Raw genomic sequence first — 26,130 nt, forward strand, 5'->3', positions numbered from 1 at the left:
TGGCACTCCAACCCCGCCCCCACTAATGTGCAGTCGGCTGGACAAATGGAATCTCCTTACCTCATTTCCCAGCCACCCCCCCCCCCCGCACCCAACCAGGGTTCCTTCTAAAAACATTCAATTGGTCACCCTGCACCCTTCTGTCTAAAACATAGCAGCTGTTTCTCCCCTCACACACACCCCCATTTTCTAAACAGTTTCTGTGCCAAGATGAGGAGGAGGCCCCAGACCTGGCTATAGGGGCTCCTGGTTATAGGGGCTGCTGCGCCCGGGCACAGGGTGGGTGAGACATGGCAGAGGTCCTGGTGGCACGGCCCAGTTCCCCGGCATCTCCTCCCACAGGCCAGTTTACTTATTCAGGGAGAGCAACAGCATTCGTTTTCTCCTGACAAAGTTGCGTCATCTTTTGCTTGCCTCTCTTCTTTCTTGCTGCCTCCTTTGCTGTTTCGATGATTGCCAGCCGGGCGAGATCAGCCTCGTCCTGTTCTGTCTTCCAGCCAAATGCGTCTCCATGTAGTGCTCCTTTGCCCCCTGCTTCTCTATTTCCCTTCGGTCTCTCCTTGAAAGCTCCTTTGGCCCATCCAGACCTAGCTGTGTGACCTCAGTCTGTGCCACCCGGTTGGGGTTCTCAATGTCACTGAGCCCTTCCACACTTTTTCACTTTTGCTGGTAGTCGTCATCTTCATCTTCACTCTCATCTGAGTCTAGAGATTTCTTCTCCTTTGTGGGGTCACCTGAAACCCCATCTTCACCTTCCTCTTGCTCAGCTTCTTCGTTGGCCTTCTGCTTCTCAGCCTGTGGCCGGGCTTGGATCTCTTCAGGGCTTGCATACTGCCTCACTCCGCCTGTGTGGCCTCCCTTTCTACCTCCTCTAGGCGTCGCGCTGGCTCGGCACCTCAGTGGCGGCGGCGCCCCCATTTTGTACTTTCTAGCAGGACAAAATGTCTCAGGCACCAGCCATTTCTCACAACGAATCTTGGCGCTTTATAATGGGCAATGGTATTTGGAAGTCAAGATCCGGGCTGTATGCCTGTTCATAGATAATGGATTGATTGTCTGTGTTCCCAGGCAGGAGCCATACTATGTGTGAGATACATACATGGGGCTACCAATATGTATTTCTATACAGTCACTGGGACCTATATGTTTACGCAGATGCTCTATTTTAAACCCAGCACCACAGGGTTTGTTCTAACTTCTCTGCCTTTTCACCGTCGTCACCATCTTCTCTGACAGTAGACTCCTGGCATCTGCTATTCCCCAATGCATTTATCCAAAAGGTGTATTTATTCATCTTTTCTAAGCATATAACCTCCCCAAGGTGCCCCCTTCACCCGCCCCCCCCCCCCGGGTATGAGATGCCATTCTTCCTCACTTAGGTCCAGATCCAGTGTCCTGAGTGGGTAGCCTTGCTGAATGGACACTTTCCTTAACCCACTTGAACACCAATAGGCTGTTCTAGCACTAGGTGCTTGTGCAGGTACAAGCGCTTTCTCCGTGTGCACTCGCACCACGGTCTCTGTGGGAGCTTTTATCTCGTCTTGAGGCACAGGGCTCTGACATCCGGTGCCTGGCTACTTTGTTTTGTGAATACTCTCTTTCCACCTTGGGGTTTGACACTCTGTATCAGGTTCCTGCCCCCACAAAAGCCCTTCTCTTCGCATAGGGACTGGAAAATTGCTTTGTCATGTACTCTCCTCTCTTGTCCCACTTCGGCACTCATATCCTGCTCGAGGCCATCTCTGCTCTTAAAAGGGTATGTGGGAATACCCTCCTTGCATCATGATTGGACTCAAATGTCCTGCTATGAGTCACGAGGAATGCTTAATTCTACAAAGGTTCCTACTTTACCTGGGCCCTGTGTATTGGCTTTGGACTGAATTATACAGGAAGGGGAGAGGAAGAGCTATGTACCCATCTTCAGATCAAACCATTGTCCTCCATTTAAAAAAAAGACTTATTAATTACATATAAATACACTGTATCTGTTTTCAGACACACCAGAAGAGGGCATCAGATCTCATTACAGATGGTTGTGAGGCACCGTGTGTTTGCTGGGATTTGAACTCAGGACCTCTGAAGAGTTCTCTTAACCACTGAGCTATCTCTCCAGCCCCATCTTCCATTTTTAAACCACCCATTTTGTCTTTTGGCTAAGCCACTGAAATAAAATTTTTACTCTAAATAAGAATTTCTCATACACTATTAAGTTTATTTAAAACAATATCGATTCACCCAATTTGATTTCTTACTTCACTTACTTATTTCAAGTTACAACTTCTACTGAAGTGGGTTTGTTTTGAAATCAGGGTATACAGCTGCTGACGTTGTCACAGCGTTACAGGGTTTACATGGCCGGACTCCTTCCTCTTCTTACCTGTTTCCCAGCCTGCCTTCCACGATGTTTTCCAGTTACCTCAGAGCTTTGGCTTCTGTGCTTAGTCTGCTATTGGAATGCTCTTTTCTCAGATGTCCTCGTGGCTCTTTTGATTTCAAGTTTCTGATCCGATGTCACCTTCTCAATGAAGGGTCTTTAACATTCTATTTAAAACTGCAAGTGTCCCTGTTCCATTTTCCTGCTCAATTTTCATTGCAGTTTGTAACATAATAGATACTAAGTATCTTCTTTTTTTTGTAAAGGTCTTTCTAGCCACCATAGCTTATAACCTTCTAAATAGTTCCACAAGGGCTTCGATTGTTAATGGTTTGCTCATTATAATAAGTATTCATCGAATGAAGACAGTCATTCCCTGAGGTAGTTTGAATTCCCCAACTAAACACCACCACCTAGTGCTCAGGCAAGGATGTGCTCATTAACTCTGAGACTGACTCGCACGAACTGTGTGATAAAAGTTGTGGTTTAGTCCGTTCTCAGTTATCCTGTTTTGTTTTTGAGCCTCTCTTAGTGTTTTGTGAAAACGAAGACGTTTCCGGCCATGAAGCACTCACAGGACATACTGCCTTCTCTGCTATTAACCTCTTTCCCCTTTGACCCAGTCTTCCAGAGCTCTGATGCTGGTAAAAGTATCATAAGCAGTATCATAAAAAGTATCATAAAAGCCACGAATCTTTTTTTTAAAGCTTTTTATTGGTTCTTTGTGAATTTCACATCATGCACCCAAATCCCACTCCCCTCCTCCTCCCCTCCTCCCAGACCTCCACTCTTGCAACCTCCCCTCCCTCAAGGGGGGGGGGGGAATACCATTGTGGAAGCTGGAGTGTGTCACAGTGTGTCCCACAGTATATTCTTTTGTCCTGATTTCTTTGCTTGTGAATGGTCATTGCAGTGAGTGATTCCTCTGTTTCCAGGCCTCTGGCTTCTGTTACAGTATCAATACTGGAACCTGGGGGGGGGGGGGCGGTTATCTTCTTGGATATCCTGTTGTTACTCTGTGTCTTGGAGATCCTGTAGTTTTGGATCTGTAGGATGGGCCCCTCCATGCACTCCAGCAGTTCATCTGTGAGGTGGATGCTGGGTGGGTCAATCCGAAGCCCTAGATCTGGACCTGAGAGGTGTCTGAGCTGCTTCGCTTGCCAGCTCTCTTGCATCCACACCACCTAGAGGAGCTCTCCTGCCCTGCTGCGGCCCATCCAATGCTGAAGCCAGCACGGGCCAAGAGCCAGTCTCCTGCTCCGATGCCCTCGGGATTGGATTACTCAGGCTACCAGGGCCAGCTGTTGCAGGGTCTGATCTCCTGAGTATTGCAGCTGGGGAGTTCTCCCACTCTTCGACATGCATCTTTTTTTTTTTTTTTTTTTTTTTTAACCTTACAAGTAATTCCAAACAAACCCATAAACAAACCAACAACACATCAGATTGTCATTACAGTGATAGTTTTGCCTGTTGGTACACCCTTTCTCTAGAATATCAAAATGCAAATGCTGTGGTTTGAATGTTCTCACCAAAACTCCTGTTGGAACTTAATCCTCATTGTGAGGTATTAAGAAAGGGAAGGACTGGAGAGGCAGCTCAGCAGGTAAAGTACCTGCTCTGCAAGCAAGAGCACCTGACTTTGGGTACCCAGCACACACACAAAAGACAGGCTTGGTACTTTACATTTGGAACTGTATTAGTGGGGTGCGGAAGAAATAGGCAGATTCTAGATTTGCTTGCTAGTTAGACTAGCCAAAATAGCAATTAACTATAGTATTTGATGGTGAGATTCTGATAGATTAAATGAGTTTATAAAGATGAGGGACAAATTCAAACTCTGGCTTTATAAAATGGGGAATAGAGACAAGAGCTGGGATGTTCTGCCTCACTACGAATCCTGTCTGCCATGGGACGCTATGCAGAACTTCAAGTGACAAAAAAGACCTCTTGGACTTGGCTGGTCAGTGTTGAATGTCTTAGCCTTCCATGAACCAAACAGATTTTTTTTCTTTACAGATTAATCCATGGCACTGAGTTATGCCAAGGGAAAATGGACTAAGAGAACAAAGGGTGGTGGTGCACATCTGTAGTCTCAGCTCTCTGCACGGAGAGGTAAAAGGACCTGGGCTACAAAGGGAGCTTTGAGGTCAACCTGGGCTGTGTGAGGCCCTGTCAGGGTGTGTGTGTGGGGGGAGAAGAAAGATGCAAAAACAACCAAAGAAAAGAAAACAGGCTAAACACCTTATTTATTTTTAAATCTTACTTTCACCACAGAAGGTCCTAAATCACAGCAATAGAACATTAGCGATTTTTTTTTTTTTTATAAAGAGAAAAAGGAGGCAGGGATATGTTTGGTAGAGGTGTGGTATGGGAGGGGTGCCTCTGTGGGCCCATGCTGGGGTACCCCTTCCCCTGAGGTCCTAGCCAAAGGGCAGTATAGTATAGAATAGAGTTTATTTAGGGCATAGAGAGGGGAGTTGAGGAGGTAGTAGAGATAGAGACAGAGAAAAACAGAGAAAGAGAGAGAGAGAGAGAGAGAGAGGAGTAGAGGCTGGCCATGAGAGAGAGAGGCTGGAAGAAAATAGGGAGAGAAGGGACAGAGAAGGAAGAGGGTAAGAGTAAGGGAGCAAGACAGAAAGGGCCAAGCGGTTCCTTCTATACTGAGTCAGGCATACCTGGCTGTTGCCAGGTAACTGTGGAGTGGAGCCTGAAGAAATGCTAACGGTGAAGGCAATAGTTGTTCTGTTTAAAATGGTGTTAGCACTCCCTAAGAAAATGAGCACAGTCTTCTGATTCAGAACACAAGGTTTCTTTGGATATGATAATGGGAAAGTGTAGAAAATGCAAGCTTCAGTAAAAAAGCATTTTAATATTTAACAGTAGATATTGAAAAGGATAGGTATCTTTTTTTTTTTTTTTTTTTTTGATTGCTTATTGTGCTAGATACTACTTAAAGTTCATTGGTTACTTTTAGCAGTTCTACAGCGGGCTTTCTTTATTAAGCCTCATTTCTCAGATGGCAGAGCAAAGACACAGAGAAGTAACTTGGCTCAAGTCACAGAGCTACTGAATGCTGGAGGCAGGATTCCAAAATGGATAGGTGGACTCCATCCCACCTAACCAGAGCTTCCCTGTCCCTCTGCCTGTCTTTGTCTGGAGAGCGTCCCTGAATGCAGGAGGCTGGCCATGCCTGGACTCATCTGAAAAGTGACCTTGTACAGAGCTCTCTGCAGGGCTGCTTAACTTACTGCACAGTTCCTTTCTGGCTTCTGGCCTGCATCATTATTAGGTGCTGTAGTATAACCAATTAGCTCTTCCTGCTTGCTTGATGACTTGATATGAAATGACTAATTAGTTCCTCCCAAAGTACCCCTAAAAAAGCCCTTACATACCCTATTCCCTGAAACAATAATATAGATTCCTCTTGCTGCATTGGTCTCTGGAGGTCATTCTGTATGTCTTCATGGTCATCTGAACCCTGGTCTCCTCCTCTGCCTCCTTTCTCTCCTCAGGTTGGTGACCAACAGCCTCCAGGGAGAAAGGGCAGGTGGGTGGGGGCACACAGAGCCTTATTTTATGTGGTACTGGAGATGAAGCTCGGGACTTCATGCATGCTAGACAAGCATTCTACCCACTGAGCTCCATCTTCAGCCTTTTGTACAGCTAACCAACAATCTGCAAGTCCCACTCCTGTGACACTCAAAAGTATTTTGTGAGCATGTGTGTGTGCATGTGTGTGTGTGTGTGTGTGTGTGTTTTGAGCACTGGAATTACAGGTGTGCACCACTATGCCTGACTTATACATTATAATTCTAAAAGGCTCATTAATCCCTCTAAATTTCAGATGAATGGAGCCTGTAAGAGGCTGTTTGTGCATTGACAGTTTCCTGGCTTTCAAGATGATTCCCGAATCGAGGCTCCTTTTACCATTTTGGCCACTGGGAATTACTCTTCTGTCTGTCTTACTGTTTTTTAAATGTTGTGCTGGGGACTGAAACCAAGGCTTTGCACATGCTAGAGACACACTGTCACCGAGTTATAACCCAGCTGGACAGTTTCTAAAGTACAAGGTAATTAGGGGAAGAAAAGATCATTCTCTATCTCGTCTTTGACAGAGGTTTTCTGACATAGTTCTCAGGGCCACTGCACTACAGCAGGAGTTTCTGTCAGGGTTAGGAATTTGTCTGCTAACAATCTTTCAGATGATTTTTATATGTGCTGTGCTGACATTTGGAAACCATTAACCTAGAGGGATGCATTTTGTGGTTGTTGTTATTTGTTTTTTAAGACAGTTTTTCTGTGACTGTAAATATTAAAAAAGGAATGGTTTATCTTTTTATTGACCCCCCCCCATCTCACTCCTCGGGCGCCGCTTCTAGTATGGAGCCGGGCACATGGACTCTCACTCGGTTCTCAAGCCGGATTCTCCACGAGGCTCCCTTCCCTGGTGGTTCAGTCTGCCTGCCCCTCCTGCCTTCGTCCCAGGTGGAATTACCGCCCCGGCATGCTTCTTTACGCTAACGACCAACACAAACATGACTCTAAGGTCCGATAGCTTTTCATACAGGTTTATATATTCAAGACTCAATCCACAAACCCTCTACACAATAAGATTATATCCAGTAGACAAAGATACAGACCGTCCTTCCATATGAGATAAAAGACCTATAAAATCCTTTAAATGTTCATAGCTACCTAACGCCAATTAAGTCCACCTGGATCCAGTTCATCCTTCCTGACCTCCTTCTTGATCCTCCTTTCCCTTCTCTGTCTCTCTGTCTCTGTCTCTCTGTCTCTCTGTCCTCTGACCCTCCCCTTGCCCAGTCACAGCCTCTCACCTTTATTAAAGATGGGAAGGTTCTGATGAAGTCACCAAAGTGATTAGGTAGCCCTTCTTGGGGAAGTGGAATTAACATCAAAATACAAATGTCTGCAGGACAATCTACAACATTTCTCTGTGTAGCCTTGGCTGTCCTGGAACTTGCTTTGTAGACCAGACTGTCCTTGAACTCACAGAGGCCTACCTGTTTCTGTTTGAGTGTTGGGATTAAAGGTGGGGGCTACCATACCTGTTTAAATAATTATTTATTATTTTATTTTATGTGTATGTGTGTGCCTGAATGTTCGTCTGTGTATCATGTGTCTGCAGCAACCATGGAGGCAAGAAGCGGGTGTTGGATCCCTGGAAATAGAGTTACAGATGGTTGTAAGCCAACATGTGGGTGCTGGGAGTTGAACCCAGGTCCTCTGGAAGAGCAACCAGCGATCTTAATTCCTAAGACATCTCTTCAGTCCCTAGGGGGATAATTTTTAAAAGTAAAGCCCAGAGTCATTTGAGTTGTTAAATTCTTCCCCATTATAAACTACAGACCAGCACTTTAAGGAATATCATGTAAAAACCTAATTATAAGAAGACCAAATATAATTTCAGAAGACTAGTAATTAACAAGTCTATTAATGGGATTGGATGCCTTTTTGTTGTAAATTGCATGTGTGAAATGTCTCAATAAATTATACATGTAAAGTATCTCTAAGAATTCTTTGATGGGTGTTGCTTAATCCTGATTTGCTTTCATAAAAATAACCAGCTGCCTCAAGCTTCCTAGCCATGCACCAAGTCCTGAGCTTCATCTCCAGCACCACAGAAAACCAGGCCTGCTGGCAGCCCTTGCTGTGTCAACCCTTGGGAGATGAAGGCAGGGGATCAGAAGTTCAAGTTCATCTTCTGTTACATAGCAAGTTTAAAGCCAGCTTCAGCTATAAGAGACTGTCTCAAACAAAACAAAACACAAACAAAAAACCCCAAAGGGGGGAAAAACCCCAAACCCTAACTCCTCCCTTCCCCCAAAACCAAACAAAGCAAAACCCACTTTTTGGTTATCAAAAGAAAATATGAATCCTTCAGCTTTAGAACTGTTTTAAAATAATAAGTGAAAGTATACACTTGGATGAACAGGGTATACAGTGAATTAAAGTTATGGGCACTTTAAGTCTTTTTAGTTTTATAATTTTATAATCTGAAGTACTTAAAAAATTTTTTTTGAGTGTTCTATCTGCATGTACATCTGTGTGCCAGAAGAGGGCATCAGATCACATTACAGATGGTTGTGAGCCACCATGTAGTTGCTGGAAGAGCAGCCAGTGCTCTTAACCACTGAGCCATCTCTCCATTTCCTAACGAAACTCATTAACAATCTGTTCTTCCTTCTCTATCTTCCCCCCTCCCCCACTCCCATCTCTCTCTGCCACAGGGTCTCACAGTGTAGTCCTGGCTGGTCTTCTAGACCAGGCTTTCAACTTGCAAGGATCCTTGACTCTGCCTCCTGAATGCAGGGAATGCTGGGAACACGGACATGTGTCAACACATCTTACTTGAAAGTTTTGCCTCTTTACAGCCAGGTGCACTGTGCTGGTGGTAGCTGAGTAAGGGAGAAATATCAAGAATAAAATGCCCATAATACAAGTGGGAACCTTTCATTAAGAAAAAGATTAATAGAGAGAGAGAGTGTGTGTGTGTATGTGTGTGTGTGATGTTCCATGGAGGTGCGGCAAGGCGTGGGGGAAAGGGGGGTGCCTCTGGGGGACCCATGTTGGGAATTCCTTCCCCCTGAGGGAGAGAGAGGGAGAGAGAGAGAAAGAGAGAGAGAGAGAGAGAGGAGAGAGAAGGAGGGAGGGGGAGGGGGAGAGAGAAGGAGGGAGGGAGGGGGAGGGAGAGAGAGAGAGAGAGAGAGGGAGAGAGAGAGGGAGAGAGAGAGAGGCAAGCAACCCCTTTTATAGTGTCTGGTGACTGGGGCAGAGCATACCTGGCTATTGCCAGGTAACTGTGGGGTGGGGTACACCTGGCTGTTGCTAGGTAACTGTGGGGTGGGGTTTACAGAATACCAACACCTTTCATACAGTGGAAGAACTGGCTCCAAACCATCTTTCTCGAAAACTAAAGATCTCTTCAGGAGGGTAACTATTTGATAGAGAATTTAAGGGACGGGTTCTCATAAAAGGATCGTATCACTGAAGATAATTCTGTGGAACTATAATTCAAGTCTATCATAAAACTTCTGAAACAATTTTTTACCTTTCAAGAGATCATGGGAAAAATCTGGTAACTTTAATTTCAAACATGCACCTTCATCTTTATTACCATATTTGGATTCGCTCCAGTGTCTGGATTTGGTTCAAAGCAGCAGGAGAGTCAGGAAGCGAATACTCCTCTCAGAATATCATACGTTTTGACTAACATTGAAATGGACTGGTGGGTTAATGGGTAGTTTTTTTTTTTTTTTTTTTTTTTTTTTGTTTTGTTTTTTTGTTTTTTTTTTTTGAGAAATGTTAGTGGTTTTGTCATTTTCCCCCTGCGTATCGATAAACAGTTTGAACAACACTACAGAGAGATAAAGAACGTGTTAAGCTGGAGAAAAGAGTGCATCAAGTCTGAATCCATAAAATACAACACAACAAAACAGAGTTCTAGTCCTTACAGGTCAAATCTCCTACTGTGTGAGCTTCACTCTACAATCAAGAAGACCAAAGAAGCTGTGAGTCTCTTCCAAAACTTTTTGGAGAATTAGAAATGCCAATCAGTTTGCGAGGAAGCACTTTAATGACAGAGGTCAAGTCCAACAGTAACCGTATTTTTTACGGTTTTATTAAAAAAAAAAACGTTTTCCTTTGTGAGCTACAAGAAATATGGTGGTCGTATTTTCAGCAATGTTAAACTTCAAGGCCAGCTAAGAACTAATGATTTGTCAACAAAATTAAGGGTTGTAAAACTGATCCTGATAGCCAGATGTTTAGGAAAAAAAAAGTTTAAGGTCTAATACTACAAATTAACCACAAATCACGATAATGACACAATTTCGGATTTCACAGATTTGCGAATTAGCATCACTTTGCAGGAGTTAAGACTGAAAACTTGGAGCAGGGTTGGGAAGGTTATGGCGCTAGGTGTAGGGATTTTTCTATGGTTGCTGATGAAATACGTTGCAGAGGTAAAACTGCCTCAGGTCCCCAGGAGCAGTCTTCACTCTATCTAGGCCCAGGTTAACGGTGCGCCAGCGTGACTCAGACTGTCCCCTACGTACTCAAATACGCACGCCCGACGACAGAGATAGACGCTTGCACACAGTACGGTCTCCGCGACCACTGCTCCGTGGAGAGCCCGCGGTCGGGGAGGAATTCCCGGCCAGCCCGGTGGCGGTGACGGGCATCGCAGCGATCCAATGGCTGCACCGGAGGCGGGGCTGGTGGGCCTAAGGGGGCGGGATTTCCCGCGCAGCGGCCGCTAAGCTTCGGCCTGGGGCGGCGGCGCCTGCGAGAAGGCGGACCGGGTCAGCTGCTGCAGGCGGGGCCGCGCGCGGAGCTGTGGGCGGCTGCCGAGTGTCCTGCCGCCGCCCAGCCTTCGCCACGATGCCGGGGATCGACAAGCTGCCCATTGAAGAAACCCTGGAGGACAGTCCGCAGGTGAGGCGCGGGCGGCGACTGAGGACAGTGCGCGGCCTAGCGCGGGCCTGGAGCCTCAGGTGCCCGTGGCCCAGGTGGATGCCGCCGTCCGGGGTCGTTTTTCTGCCGGGGCCGCGCCCTACACTCCCCGGCCGGGCTGGAGGCCCGCGCGTGATCGCGCGGCGGGGCCACGGGCGGGGCGGAGACCGGGCCGCCGCGGCTGTCTCCGGTGGGGCCTGGTGCTTGAGACCGCGCCGGGTCTCCTTTCCATTTCACGGGAGGTGCTGTTTTTATCGCGATGATAGGATGTGAGATAAGTCCTGGTCGTAGCGTTTTCGAAGGAGGCCCGGCTTTCGGGGGACGGCAGTGGCTAGTTTTCTTAGGAAGGGGCTGCGAGCAGGAGTGGGCAACGCCGGGTGGACGCAGGAGTGCGCGCCTTGCTCCCGGTGCCCGAGTCTCAGGCCGGTGGCTGTCAGTTGAGCTGTGCACCGCGGGCGACGAAAGGCGCCTACGCTGCTGCTTCGTGGAGGCTGAGCTTTGGGTAGCAGATTTGGCCGAAATAAACTCATCAAAACGAAAGCCCCGTTTTTTGTGCACGTTAGGGATGATGCTGGTGTGGTTGCTCTCTGGCTGAAGACAGTTTGGGAAAATAAATCCGATGGATTTCTTTTTCTGTACTGAATGAAAGCAATTGTGTTTTAAAAGGTGTGAGGCCTCTAACTTGGGTAAACTTCATCTTTAATGCTAGCCTTTATATATAGTAAGGGATATAAAACAATGTTGCTGGTAGTGTTTAAGAAAATACTACTTGCTGAGAAATACCTACTTCATATGCATTTGTAGTTTAATATGCGCCCCTCCAACCAAAAAAGGAAAAGGGAAGGGCTAGCGTTTGTTTTCCTGGACAGCACTTTTGCCATGGATGCTGTGCCAATTTTGATTTCCAGGTTGAAATTGCGCTCTGATTGTAGAATTGATTTATCCTTTTCTCTGAAGGCTATCTTTATAAGGCCAGTTGCTTGGAGGTAATGTATTCTTATCAGACGATGTGAGAAAGAGAAAGCCACATTTTGGTTTATCTCATAGTTTAAATTGTGCTTAATGACTTTCTCAGTGTAAAGTTTTAAGATACATTTATTTCAGGTGACTTGCTACAATTTTGTGGTTTTATTGGTCAGAATTTTATCATTTTCCTTTTTTTAAATTAAGACTCTGCTGTCTGAACTCCCCACCCCCGACTTTTTATAGCCCAATAAAGACTATAAAGAGAATGGGTTACACAGTGCCCTATGACTTTTGATGTAGAGATAGTCCTGAATTTTCTATGTAAGTAGTTTATAAGTCTCATTCTGTAGTTCAGACTAGCCTCAAAACTCCTGCCTCTGTCTTCTGAGTTCTTGCTGCAAGCCTGGGCCATAATTACTTTTCAGTTGTTATTGTTGTTGTCTGTTAATTTAAAATTTGTTTTTAAGTTTACGGGTGTTCCCTTTGCGTGTGTTTAACAGAGATCAGAAGAGGTGTTGAATCCTCTGGAACTGGAGTTACTGATGGTTGTGAGCCATGAAATTGAACCTGGATTCTCTAGATGAGCAGTCAATGTCTTCACCACTGATTTATCTCTCCAGCCCCTGTTTTTTAATTTAAACAGTGGTTTCTTTGGTACAGGGAGCTGGATCCAGGACCTTGTGCTTGCTAGGCAAATGCTGTACTACTGAGATAAATCCTAACTTTGCTTTTATTTAATTTTTGTGTGTATATGTGTTGCACATGTATGTGTTTGCCTATCTGTATATATGTGCTTATGTGCATGGAGAACCCAAAATTGATGTATCTTCCTTGATTGCTTTCCATTTATTTACCAACACACGGTCTTTCTCAGAACTCTGGGTTTGCAAATTTAGCTAGTCTAGCCAGCTTTCCCCAGGTATCCAGTCTTTGTCTTGCAAGTACTGAGAGTTGATGTGATGTGAGGGTTCTAGGGAATCTGGACTCTGGTCTTCCAGCTTGAAGGGTAAGCTCTTTAATTTAGTGAGCTATCTTCCCAGCCCCTATTAGTATGTGACTATGTGTGTACAAGTACTCTTGAATATGCATAAACGTAGAGGATGATGTCAGGTGTAGTTCCTCCTTAGCCTCAGCCTAACTTGTTTTTTTTGTTTGAGATAGTATCTCCCATTGAGACCTGGGTCTCTCATGGGATTATGTCAGCTAGGCTGATTGGGCAGTAAGCCCCAAGGATCTGTTTGCCTTCCTGGCATTGGGATTACATGGACCTGCCACTATACCCAACTATTCTCAGCTTTTTACATGGGTGCTTTATAGCTTAAATGTTTTCAGTGTTCTTAGTTTAAAATTCCTTGACTGTATATTTCCTTAAGTGATTTAACAGACTTATATTTTAAAAATGTTTTTAATTGCACATATCAATAACATAACAATGAGTTTTATTATGACATTTCCATATTTATTAATTTGCTTTTCTTCCTTGTTCCACCTTTCTCTTCCCAGCTAGTCTTCTTAACTTTCATGTCTTTAAAAAAGATCTTTGTTTTGTTTTGATAGGAAAATCTTGTGTTGCTCAGAATAGCTTGAGAGATCCCCCTGCCTCAGGCTCCAGAATAGTTGCAGCTGTTCTCCACTCCAGCTCCCAGCGTTGTACTTGTGTACGATTGTTTTGTGTGTATAGTCTTATCTCACTTATCAAGAAAATAATTCAAGAAGAATAACCAAGAAAACTCTCAAGCTTCTAATGTACTTTTTAAAAAATATTAAATATTTCAGTCCTAATCAAAGGTGATTCATTGGGCTGAGGATGTAGATGATTGGTAGAGCCCTGGCCTAGTAGTTAAGTAGACAGGATTGCTGGTGCTATATCTCCTCCAGTCCCAACAAAGTTGCCTATTACTTGGTGAGTAAAAAAGTTAGAGGTTGGAAGACACGGTAAATCATGAATTACACTTATCTTTTAAAGATTTGTTGTTTATTGTTGGGGCTTGAACTCAGTTTATCGATGGCTTGTTTGTTGGAGACAGGGTTTCTCTGAGTGTCCCTGGCTGTACTGGAGTTCTCTGTAGACCAGGGTGGCCTAGAACTTGGAGATCTCCCTACCTTGAATGCTGAGATTAAATGTGCACCATCACTGCCTGCCTCTCTGGGTCTTTTGTTGTTGTTCATTCATTTATTTATTCACTTTACATCCTGATTGCACCCTCCCCTTGTAGTATCCCCCTCACAAACCAATATTCCCTTCTCCTAATATCCCCTCCTCTTCTCAGAGAAGGTGAGGTCCCCCCATTGGGTACCAACCTGCCCTGGCACATCAAGTTGCAGCAGGACTAAGCACATGCTCTCTCTCTGAGGCCTGACAAAGCAGTCTAGATAGGGGAAGTGGATCCGAAGGCAGGCAACAGAGTAAGAGACAGTCCTAGTTTCAGTTGCTAGGAGACCCATATGAAGACCAAGTTGCACATCTACTTCAAATGTAAGGGACTTAGGTCTAATTCCTGAATGCTCTGTAGTTGGTGGTTCAGTCTCTGTGAGCCCCCATGGGCCCAGGTTAGTTGACTCTGTAGATCTTCTTGTGGAGTCCTTTACCTCTCTGGCTCCCTCAATTTTAACCCCTACTCTTTCACAAGACTCCCTGAGCTCTGCCTAGTATTTGGTCAAGAAACAGATATGCTAAGCTCCTGTCTGCAAACATAGCAGAGTATCATTAATAGTGTCGGGTTGTCTCACCTTAAGGGATGGGTCTCAACTTATGCCAGCTATTGCTTGGCCATTCTCTGCTCCATCTTTATTCCTGAATATCTTTTTCTGTATTTTGGGTCAGAGGTTTTGTGAGTGGGTTTGTGACCCCCCGCCTCTACTGTAAGTCTCACCTAGCTAGATAACCATATCCCTAGCTGCTAAGAGTTTCATCTAGAGTCAACCCCATACCTGGCTCTTGTTTTTAAAAGTTTTTTTTTCCACAATAAAGTTTGCACAGTCCAAATTTAACATAAGGGTATTTAAAATTATATGCCCCAAACACACCAGTCTGGCAAAAGATCTGAAGGAGAAAAAAAATGTCCTTTTACTAGGACATGCCTTGTCTGTGTTCTTTTGAAAATAGGAATTATAGTGAATCTTCTTAATTAACAGTGAATCTTATTAATATATTAATTAAATATTATTACTGTTTTTGTTTGTTTTGAGACAGGGTTTCTCTGTGTAGCCTTGGCTGTCCTGGAACTCACTCTGTAGACCGGGTTCGCTTCAAACCCAGAAGTCCACCTGCCTGTAGATGTCTCCTGAGTGCTGGTATTAGCAACTTGCACCACCACACCTGGCTTTTTTCATCTTTTTTAATGTTTTAAAATAGCGCTTGGGAGACAGGGAGAACAGGAGAGTGAAGAAGAGTTTGTTACATCTGACTACTAAGAGGCTAAGGCAAGATGGTAAGAGGGAAAGAAAGTCTTGAGAAGTAGAGCATGGAGACTGTGGACTTTAAATATCACAGAGGGTCTTGTGCCATACTCCACACACCTAATTGCTTAAGTGACTCATTTGAATACAGGAAATTAGTGGATAAAAATATAAAGCCTGTCCAAACGTGGTGGTTTACTACATGTGTAGTCTTAGTACCTCAGAAGCTGAAGCAGGAGGATCACCATGAGTTTGAGGCCAGCTTGACCCTGTCTTAAAATGAACAAACTATATGTGTGTATTGGGGTTGGGGCGATAGTGTCATCCTTTGAATTTGAGCTTTACTTGTTCCCTGTTTTTTTAATATGGCTTCCATGCTTTGCTTCTGTTTTTAGGTTTAATTGCAGGAATTGCAGCACACCTTTGTTCTTCTTGCTTATACTTGTTTTGGTTTTTGAGGCAGTGTTTCTGTGTAGCCCTGGTTGTCTTAGAACTCACTTGTAGACCAGGCTGGCCCCAAACTCACAGAGATCCTTCTGCCTCTGCCACCCGAGTGCTGGGATGAAGGGTGTGTGCCACCATCTTTCTTTAATAAAATGGAACAATAAACTCTGACTTCTTGACATTGCTATCAAAAGAGTTTAGATGAAAAGTCAGAATTACTAGAGTTCTAGTATTTTACTGCTTTTAGAAAAAAAATGTTTCACCAGTTGATTTATATACTGATTTATGTAAACCTTTTTTTTTTTTTTTTTTTTTCTTAAACAGACAAGGTCTTTACTGGGTGTATTTGAAGAAGATGCTACTGCTATTTCCAATTATATGAACCAATTGTATCAAGCTATGCATCGGATTTATGATGCACAGGTAAAGAACTAAAGGCTAGCACAATACTGCTTAAAAGAGAATCTCTGAGTACAGGAGGACAGAGGTAGTGTCTTTTTGACTTACTTGCATGCCTCACTTGTTCTTGGGCCCATAGCAGTATCTGTTGGAAGGATGATTGAATACTAAGTATATTATAGAACTTACATTTCACTTAGATTTGTACTAAAAAGTGACAAGATTGAAGCATCTGTTTCATCTCCTCAAGCATAGTGAGAGCTTATTATTACTTATTTTTTTAATGTATACAAGTACACTGTTTTTAGACACACCAGAAGAAGGCATGAGATACCATTACAGATGGTTGTGAGACTTGAACGCAGGACCTCCGAAGAGCAGTCATTGCTCTTAACCACTGAGCCATCTCTAGTCCCAGAGCTTACTTATTGAAACTCACTAGCAAGTTGACTCAAGACCCCATATTGGCTGTATTTTCCTTAATCATGCTTTTAACTTTAAGGAACCCCTGTTTTTGTTATTATTTGAGTAAAGGATTTGAAAGTAGCCAGCCTCTAGTTAGTAGAAGGCTATAATTAATTTTTCTTGCAGAATAGACATAAAATCTGAGCCTATGTTTGTATAATTTATCAGCTTTAACAGCAGCCTGTGTTCTGTTGATGCACTTCTTTTAGAATTAGTTAAGTGTATCATTTTTTTTTTTCTTCTATTCCTAACTATTGTTATGATAGTTGTTTTTTTTCCTTCCGCTGTAATAGGTTTTACAAGGCTTTATTCTGGCTAAGATGTCCAGTTAATAAGTGAAGTATTATTTTATTATAACTGATAAAAACCCTGAATTAATCAAAATACCTTTAATCTGGCTTTGTTGCTTTGTTATGTCCTCTGTAAACACATTGTAATGTCATTGAATGCCCATGTTTCCTAGATTGAAGAATAATCAATCATTCATATAGACTCTACAAATTTTGTTGACATTCTGTACTGTTTACTTCTAGCTGTAAATATATTTTATATTTAGTTTTCCCTAGCAGAGACCCTCAAAACAAAACAAAAATCAGGTAAAAAGTACATGTCTGAAGCTGGATATGGTGGTATATGCCTGCAATCTCAGCAGTTGAGAGGCACAGGCAGAAAGATCAGGAGTTCAAGGCCATCCTCAGCTTCATAGCAAATTTGAGGTCAGCCTGAGCTACATGAATCCATGTCTTAAAAAATAATATTTGAAACATTGCTGAATTTTTGACAGTGCCTCTCTTTTGCTTGCATTTTCTTTTGAAATACTTTTCCATTGCTGAGAATTAAAAAAAAAGTATATAGTATGAAGTGATAATAAATAAAAGTGACCTAGATATTATCAAATAAAATATTTGTTCAATTTGTAGTATTGTGCTAATTTGAATCCTGATCTTTTTCCTTAGAATGAATTAAGTGCAGCAACACACCTGACTTCGAAACTTTTGAAAGAATATGAAAAACAGGTACAGATATCAAGGTTTTAAAGCATGATTTTAACATATGTATAATGTTATATGTGTAGATAAACTTTCATCCAGGTTCTTTTATTGTAGTGTTTTAGAGCAAGGATCTCACCGTGTAGTTCAGGCTGTTCTCAAGCACCGTGTAGTTCAGGCTGTTCTCAAGCTCATGGTCCTCCTGCTTTGGCCTTCTGAGTGCTGGTGTTGCAGGCCTCTTAGCACTGATTGGGTTTATAAAACATGCCACTGAAATTTCACTAAGTCCTTATTGTTAGTGACTTAATGTTAGACCAAAGGCTCTCTGCCTTTCCAGCTTTCTCCTTTTTTAAAAACAAAATTTGAGACAAGATTTCTCTGTGAAGCCCTGGGTGTTCTGGAATGCACTCTGTAGACTAAGCTGGACACAAATTCAGAAATCCCTTCTCCCTCTGAGAGCCAGGATTAAAGGCAGGCACCACTACCACCTGGCAGATTTCTCCATTTTACTAACAAAGACACCGAGTTTTGTTCAACTAACAACTGTTAGTTGCTGGAGGAACCTGAGCTTTTCTATTGAGAACTTTCCAGTATATGATGTTAGTTGATTACTTAACAGATATTTTAAACAGTGTTTATTATGAAGATTATTTTATTAAAAAGATATTTCTGGAGCATGTTAAAAATTTAGAAGTTTCCAAAGTTACTTGGAAGCATAAATTGTGTTATTCAAAAAAAAAATAGCATTGAACATTTATCTCATCTGTATTTCTCACTCGTTAGCGTTTTCCTCTGGGGGGTGATGATGAAGTTATGAGCTCTACTTTGCAGCAGTTTTCCAAGGTCATAGATGAGGTAAGTTTTGATCTTGCTTGAGTAGGTGGTTTTATTATGAAATTATGCAAGTTATTCAGCTTTTGACTGGAAACTATAAAGCTTTTATTACATTTTATTGTGTGTGTGTATGTGACTATATGTGTATGTTTATGTGAATGTGTTATGCATGTATGTGTGAGTATCTGTATGGTATGTGCATGTGTGAGTTTATTCTCATATACATACCTTTGCCATGCATGGGATCCAACCCAGGGCCTCAAATGTGCTAGATAAGTCCTTTACCACTGAGCTATAACCTAGCCCCACTTTTTCTAATATCTTAATAACTTATTATAGCAGAATATTATCATAGGCTCTCAGTGTAAGTAATAATACTGGGTTAGGGATGAAGCTTAGTGGTAGAGGACTTGACTAGCGTGTGTGAATAATGGGGTCGACCCTTATCACTTTTAAGTAAACAACACAAAATACTTACAGGAAATAACAAACTAAACATTCATAGTGTTGAAGAACCATCATAATTATTTAGGTCAAGAGTATTTTTACCATCTTAGGAGAAGTCTTTTTCTCTTTTCTCTTCACTCCCTGGAATTTTTCCAAGTTCTTGACAATGATTGCATTTTGCTTTCTGTCTCTATAGACTTGATTCTTTGGATATTTCATATAAATTAACGTATATAGTTTGTGGATTTTGAAGTGTGTCTTCTTTCATTTTGAATATGTTTATCTGTGCCAGTTTTGTTGTTGAATAATATTTCATTGTGTTCATTTTGCTTATCCACTTGTGGGTGTTCTGTTGTTTTACCTTTAAGTTACAGCCATTCTTATACATATACATTAGAATAAAACTTTAATCTTTCAAACACTGGTTTTCAGTTCTTTTCTGGTATACTTGGGGATGGAATTGCTTGATTTTATAGTAATTTTTTTTATTTAACTTTTTGAGGAATCGTCAGTTTTGGGTTTTGTTTTTTTTTTTTTTGTTTTTTGTTTTTTTTTTTTTTTGTAGTGTGGCCTGTGAATTGTGTAGGAGAGTTCTGTTTTTTCATGATCTTTTCTAGCAAGTATTTTCATTTTAAAAATGATAACTGTCTAATAGGAGTGATGTGGTATCTCATTGTCATACTGACTTGCAGGTTTTGGATACCTAATGTGGTATTGAGCTTCTTTTTTTCATGTGAATATCAGCCATTTGTAATCTTTGAGGAAGTGTCTGTTCAGATCCTTTGCCCACTTTTAAGTTGGGCTATTTGTTTTTTATTATTAAATTGTAAAAGTTCATTACCTAGATGCAGGTTTCTTCTGAGATGTTGTTGGCAAATGCTTTCTCATCTTTCTTTATATCTTTCTTTTTAGTATTTTCTGATGTACTGTTTTATTTTAATAGAGGCCATTTTACATTTTATTTTGTTGTTTGTGCTTTTGATGTTATATCTAGGAAATTGTTGTCAAATAAAGGATCATTCTAAGTTTCCTTTTAAAAGTTTTAGTCTGGGCATGGTGGCACACACCTTTAATGCCAGCACTCAGGAGGCAGAGGTCTCTGAGGTTGAGGCCAAGCCTGGTTTACACAGTAAGTTCCAGGACTACTAGGACAATATAGAAAGACCCTGTCTCACAAAACCAGAAAAAGTTTTTTTAACCATATATTTTGTATTATACTACATAGTTTTGAGTTTTCATATATAAGGTATATCAAAGGTTATGTCTATCTAGCCTTCTAAAAGACTAGATTCTAATTTCTATAACATTGGTAAGTAGCTATATATAGACATTTATCAGTTGTGTCATCTTTTAGTTATTTGGTCTTTTTGGTTTTTCTTTACTAGCTTAGTTCTTGTCATGCAGTACTTTCAACTCAACTTGCTGATGCCATGATGTTCCCCATTTCCCAGTTTAAAGAAAGAGATCTGAAAGGTATTGAAGCTAACCTTATGTTTGTTTTCATCAGCTGTTAGAAGATCAGTGCTAGTGCAGTTCATTTTATTTTATATTAAACCAGTTCTGACCACAACATAGCACTTTTACTTTAAGCAGGCACTAAACACTTACAGAAGTGTTTGGTAGATACTGATTTAGTTCCTAATGACTAACAATGTGCTTTCCTCTAAGCGGACATGGGTTCACACTAGGACAGTGTTTTATAGTTAGAGAGTGAGGTGCTGTGGGGCTCAGAAGAAGTGGTCAGAAAGGTTTCACCAAAGACATGACAAAAGCATTGAATAATGCAGAGAAACAAGTTAAGAGAAAGCAGTTGTTCTGCTAGGGAGGATAGAATGCACAAAGGTATGGGCTATAGAAAAATATCACTTGTTTTGGGAATAATACAAAATCCAGGGCTGGAGAGATGGCTCAGTGGTTAAGAGCACTGCCTGCTCTTCCAGAGGCTCCTGAGTTCAATTCCCAGCAACCACATGGTGGCTCACAACCATCTGTAATGAGATCTGATTCCCGTTTCTGGTGTGTCTGAGGACAGTGATGATGTACCCATATACATAAAATACATAAATCTTGAAAGGAAGGAAGAAATAAATCCAGTGCTGGGTGTGTTAAAGCAAGGCAAGAGATGAATGTAGAAGTAGATGAGATGGAACTAAAGCATGGGAAAGAGGTTGGACCTGAGTATATGAGCAAAAGAAGCCAGTGGATTCTAAGCCTAGAGAGACACGGTCCTTTTGTTTTCAGAGGTGGGAAAAGAGTGGATTTGGTACCTAGAACACTAAGAAGTTGTGAGAGTCCAGTGACGGGATAAAGAAGGCTGAAAGATGATAGAGGCACAGAGTAGAGGTTCATATCCAGATAGGCTAGGGAACTGGGCACAAGCTTATCTGACACCTGTACTAGTTAGTGGACGTGCTAGTTGTTAGATGCTTTTGTCCCTTTAGGTTAGTAGGTGAGCAAATGACTGTTATAGATCTGGTTCTTTTTATAATTTATAAACTCAAAGTAGATAGAAAAAAGTCAAGCACATCAGTGAATGGTAAAGTGCTAAAATTAAAGCACATGTCTTTTAGAGGTGGAGCTAATAACTGAGATGGTCTTTAAGAATGGCTAGTTTCAAGGTAGAACAAGAGTTCACAGCCTAAGGAGACTGGCATACTCTCTCACACAGTTTTTGAAATTACTAGTCATAAAAATGAGTTAACCTGTTAGATTCTAATATTGCCAGTATTCATATATCTTAGCATTTAAAGTGTATTTTAATATTTGTTTTGCCTCATAATTGTTATAAGTAGATTTTCTGGTGGTGTATTGCTAATTATTTTGAATGTAGACTAGTTGAAACAGTAACTTTTTCACCTCAAATACAGTAATATGAATTCTTGAGTTTTAGTTGTGATTTAAGAGGTACTGTTGCTTTATAAATAAATAAAATATTTCATAAATATGCTAAACTGAAATTATTTTTGAACTTTTTCAGAAATACTGACACTAAAAGAGGTATTTCAGATTGCTAGTAATGGTAAGCCCTGGATATGTCATACGTGAAGCTCTTTCATTGATCTTATCAGTATATATCATGGCTGGTTTTTTTGTAATAATTTTTAAAAATTAGCTTAATTAAATGGTTAAGATAATATTATGTAAATCAGTAGTAATACTTTGAATATACTCTTTATAAAATTATTTTATTACAGTAAATGTTACATTAGTCTTATAATTTACTATCTTTATAATGCCTAAAGAAGTTATAAAATATTTTACTTATTTTCTAAATATTCCAGTTTTTTTTCTTTCCTTTTCTTTTCCTCTTATCTTTTCTTCTTTTGTGCCAAGTCTTGAAACCAGAGCCTTGTACATGCTAGGCAAGTACTCTACACTTAGATGCTGAGATATATCTTTAATCTCAGCCTGTTTTTTTCTTCTATTTTTTTAAAAAGAGTTTTCCAATTTTCAATTAAAAGTATTTTTTTCCCTTTAATCCCAGAACATGGGAGGCAGAGCCAGGGGCATCTCTAAGAGTTCAAACCCAACCTGGTCTACAGAGCAAGTTTTAGGACAGAGAAACCCTACCTCAAAAAACCAAAAGGAAAAAATTTTCATTTCTCTTTTTATTTATTCTTCTCTCATACAGTACATTCTTACTGTAACCTCCCCTCCCCCTCCCAACCGGTTCTTCTACCACTGTCCCTCTCCCCCAGATCTGCCACTCCTACTTCCCTCCAGAGATGAGCAGGCACTTTTAATAGATTATAGTTTCTATCAATTTGTACATAGTCACAGAATTAAGGGACAGTAGGCTATGGGGACATTTGAACATAGTGGTCATGTAGCAGAGTTCTTGCCTAGCTCTAGAATAGATGTAGTCTTGCCAAGTACTGTCATACTGCTAACACTCACTTCTGTTTCCCAGATCACGATGCCGCAATTAATAGGTACAGCCGGTTGTCAAAGAAGAGAGAAAATGACAAGGTATGTGTATACACTCTTAAAAATATTTTAAAAGTATTTTTAATATGGATAGGTGTTTTGCCTGCACGTATATCTGTGTACTGTGTTTGTTAAAAACCAGGGAAGGCAAGAAGAGGTAGTCAGATTCTCTGGAACTGGAGTTATAGATGATTGTGAGCCAACTTACTATGTAGGTGCTAGGAATTGAACCTGGAACCTCTGGAAGAGCTGTGAGTGCTCTTAACTGCTCAGCCATTATTGCTCCAGCCTTTACACACTCTTTCAATATCAAAGTTAATGCCCATTTTATTAGGTGGTTTAGTTTTTCCTGTTTAAAAATAGAGCCAACAAATCATTGTTGTTGTATTACTCTAATTTTTCCTAGCTGTTCAAATCATTTTTGATAATTGGTCTTTAAACAAAATGCTTTTCTTCTGCCAATAGTTGATAGTATAATTAAGCATAGCTATTTTAAAAGTATAGCTGATTCCCAGTACACAAAACTGTTTTTGCTTTGTATTTTGATAATACTGCTTATGCTTATCTAACCATGTATTATTCAGAAATCCCATGTGCCATACAATAAATGCATGCAGTAACAGTGAGTGAAAGAAGACAGCATGAATTGGAAAGAGCAGGAGAGGTTTATTGGAAGGCTTATGGGGAGGAAAAGGAAGGGGGAATGTTGCAATTATTATCTCAAATAGAAAAAAAATCACAAAAAAAGAAGAAATAAAATTCAGTTTTGTATTTAGTTATACGAAAGTATGATTATGAGTATTTAATGGTTATTCATTATAGTTTGAGTAAGGAAAAGATTGCCTTAATTGTGTAACACTATGCTGGAAACTCATTACAAATCATGATTAAAGCGCCATCACTTCTGTTACTACCAGAGTGTGCATCGTGAGTGGTGGCTCCCCTTCTCCATTCCTCCCTGTCCTTAACTTGGAGCCCTGCATTGCAGTGGGGAGGAGGGAGACACTCCCAACTTGGCCTTGGTGGGGGGTGGGAGGGAAATCATGCCTTATAGCTACTTTCTGATCAGCGCTTGCAATACAGGAGACTGGATTGGAGCATTTTTGGGTCATAAAGGTGCTGTTTGGGTTGCAACATTGAATAAGGATACCTCCAAAACTGCTACAGCAGCTGCAGACTTCACAGCCAAAGTGTGGGATGCTGTCTCAGGAGATGAATTGATGACCCTGGCTCATAAGCACATAGTCAAGACTGGTTTTCAAACAGGATAGCAGTTACCTGTTAACTGGGGGACAGGATAAACTGCTGTGCATATATGACTTGAACAAACCTGAAGCCTAAGGAAACCTAACAAACCTAAGGAAATTAGTGGACACACTTTCGGTATTCAGAAGGCTCTGTGGTGCAGTGAGGATAAACAGATCCTTTCAGCTGATGATAAAACTGTTCAGCTCTGGGGTCATGCCTCACTGACACAAGTGAAATCTCTAAATTTTAATATGTCTTTTCACAGCATGGAGTATATTCCTGAGGGAGAGATCTTGGTTATTACTTATGGATGATCTATTGCTTTTCATAAGTCTGGAGCCAATTAAATCCTTTGATGCTCCTGTGACCATTAATTCTGCATCTCTTCATCCTGAGAAGGAATTTCTAGTTGTGGCTAGAGAAGACTTTAAACTATAAGTATGATTATAATAGTGGAGAGGAATTTGTATCCTACAAAGGTCACTTTGGTCCCATTTACTGTGTGAAATTCAGTACCGATGGTCAACTCTACGCCAGAGGTTCTGAAGATGGGACATTGAGATTGTGGCAAACTTGTAGGAAAGACCTATGGCCTGTGGAAATGTGTGCTTCCTGAGGAAGACAGCGGGGAACTGGCAAAGCCAAAGATCAGATTTTCAGAAACAGAAGAAGAGCTGGAAGAAATTGCTTCAGAGAATTCAGATTCTTTCTATTCGTCAACTCCTGAAGTTAAGGCCTGAGCATCAAGTGTGTGCTGCAGATACCATTAGAGTTCATGAACTAAACAAGTAGAGACAAGCATCAGCCTTCAGAGTCACCCTCTGCCTCTGCCAAAGAGGGCAGAAAATATTGGGGCATATGAATTAGCTCAGTGTTGCCTGTGAGTGAGATGGCTGAGTAGAAGGATTATGTTCACAAAGTGCCACAGCGTGCTGTCTTGGAAAGCCAACTACAATTTCCATTTCACACCTAAATTTCTTGTAGCTGTTTATGTTATAAAGAAGAAAAATATATTGGCCTATTTTTCTGACTTCCCCTAAAGAAGAATGCCTTTTTTCCTCTTTGCTTAGTTGTGAAGAAGAGGAAATACATGATAAAGTAACAGGTCTGACATCATTCATTGTACACTGACTGCTTCTGAGCATCTAATTTTTTTAGTTATCTAAATAAAATGCCTCTAAAACAATAAAGAAAATCATGATTAGAACAAGTAAAAGTAAGTCACAGACATACTTCAGTTCATGTCACACACGGAACTCAATGAAATTCTGGTTTAAGGCTATCTATTTAAAGGGAAAATTTATATCTTGATTATTTTTTTTTAAAGAATGGAATCCAGAAATACTACATAGTATTTGAGGATGAATGCATTTAAAGATTGAAGAAGAGAATATTTACAAGTTCTGGGTGATTTAAGTCTTGAGATATAGCTTATACCAATGCTTGCAAATGAGGTGATCTCTGCAGGACTTGGTATTTGCAGCGGTGGTCACAGCTGCTGGTAGAGACATAGTGACTACTTATGGAAATCAACAGCTCAGTAGGATTTACTGTGCAGCAGCCACTGTGGCAATAGAGGAAATGATTCTTACACAGTGATCATTCCTCCAAACTGCTTTCCATTTCCAATTTTAGTTCACAAGTTAACCAAAAAAACATACACAGTTTGGGATTTACAGTAGTCATTTTGCCTTAGAGAGGTACTTCAGGGTCTATGTTATAAAATTTGGCATATTTTATATTGCTTTTAAAATATTTTATATTGCTTATATTCTAAGTTTTTTTAAAAATTTATTTTTTTAATTAAAAAATTATTGGGCATCTATTTATTAAGCAGTATGTTGGGTACCTTAGGGAACGGTGTGAGTAGGTACTCCTCTTGCCCTCATGTTCATTGCAGGCTTAGTGTGAATGTGTTCCAGTGTACAAGGAGGAGACTGCAGTGACATGAGTTGAATGTGCTAATAGAGATTTTGCTAGAGTGAGTACAGATAGAGCCTTATTGATGAGTTTGGAAAAGCTTGTACTTTAGGAGGCGACACATGTAATGTAGATAAGTAGACAACACTGGGGATTGAAAAAAACTTTTCTTAAAAAAAAAAAAAAGCCCCAAACTGAACAACAAAAATCCCCCAAACCAAAATAATCTCTCTGTAGAGATAT

The 26,130-nt window shown here is 41.1% G+C and overlaps 1 protein-coding gene and 2 pseudogenes across 3 annotated transcripts in view; 2 read left to right on the top strand and 1 right to left on the bottom strand.

The window, feature by feature from the left end:
• Window positions 1-348: 348 nt before the first annotated feature.
• Window positions 349-918, bottom strand: LOC308428314 (28 kDa heat- and acid-stable phosphoprotein-like; annotated as a pseudogene). Its single transcript has one exon. The product of its transcript is annotated as a 28 kDa heat- and acid-stable phosphoprotein-like (transcript).
• Window positions 919-10,703: 9,785 nt separating this feature from the next.
• Window positions 10,704-26,130, top strand: part of APPL1 (adaptor protein, phosphotyrosine interacting with PH domain and leucine zipper 1) — a 52,576-nt gene continuing 37,149 nt past the window's right edge. The window contains exons 1-7 of the mRNA XM_080926943.1: window positions 10,704-10,831; window positions 15,983-16,081; window positions 17,479-17,538; window positions 18,295-18,366; window positions 20,178-20,265; window positions 21,770-21,811; window positions 22,703-22,761. Coding sequence (XP_080783069.1) covers window positions 10,778-10,831; window positions 15,983-16,081; window positions 17,479-17,538; window positions 18,295-18,366; window positions 20,178-20,265; window positions 21,770-21,811; window positions 22,703-22,761 — 474 coding nt within the window. The 5' untranslated portion in view covers window positions 10,704-10,777. The remainder of the gene's footprint in view (window positions 10,832-15,982; window positions 16,082-17,478; window positions 17,539-18,294; window positions 18,367-20,177; window positions 20,266-21,769; window positions 21,812-22,702; window positions 22,762-26,130) is intronic.
• Window positions 23,763-24,707, top strand: LOC308427988 (serine-threonine kinase receptor-associated protein-like; annotated as a pseudogene). The gene has a single exon. The product of its transcript is annotated as a serine-threonine kinase receptor-associated protein-like (transcript).

The sequence above is a fragment of the Micromys minutus genome, assembly GCF_963924665.1.
Source record: "Micromys minutus genome assembly, chromosome: 12".
Classification (NCBI taxonomy): Eukaryota; Metazoa; Chordata; class Mammalia; order Rodentia; family Muridae; genus Micromys; species Micromys minutus.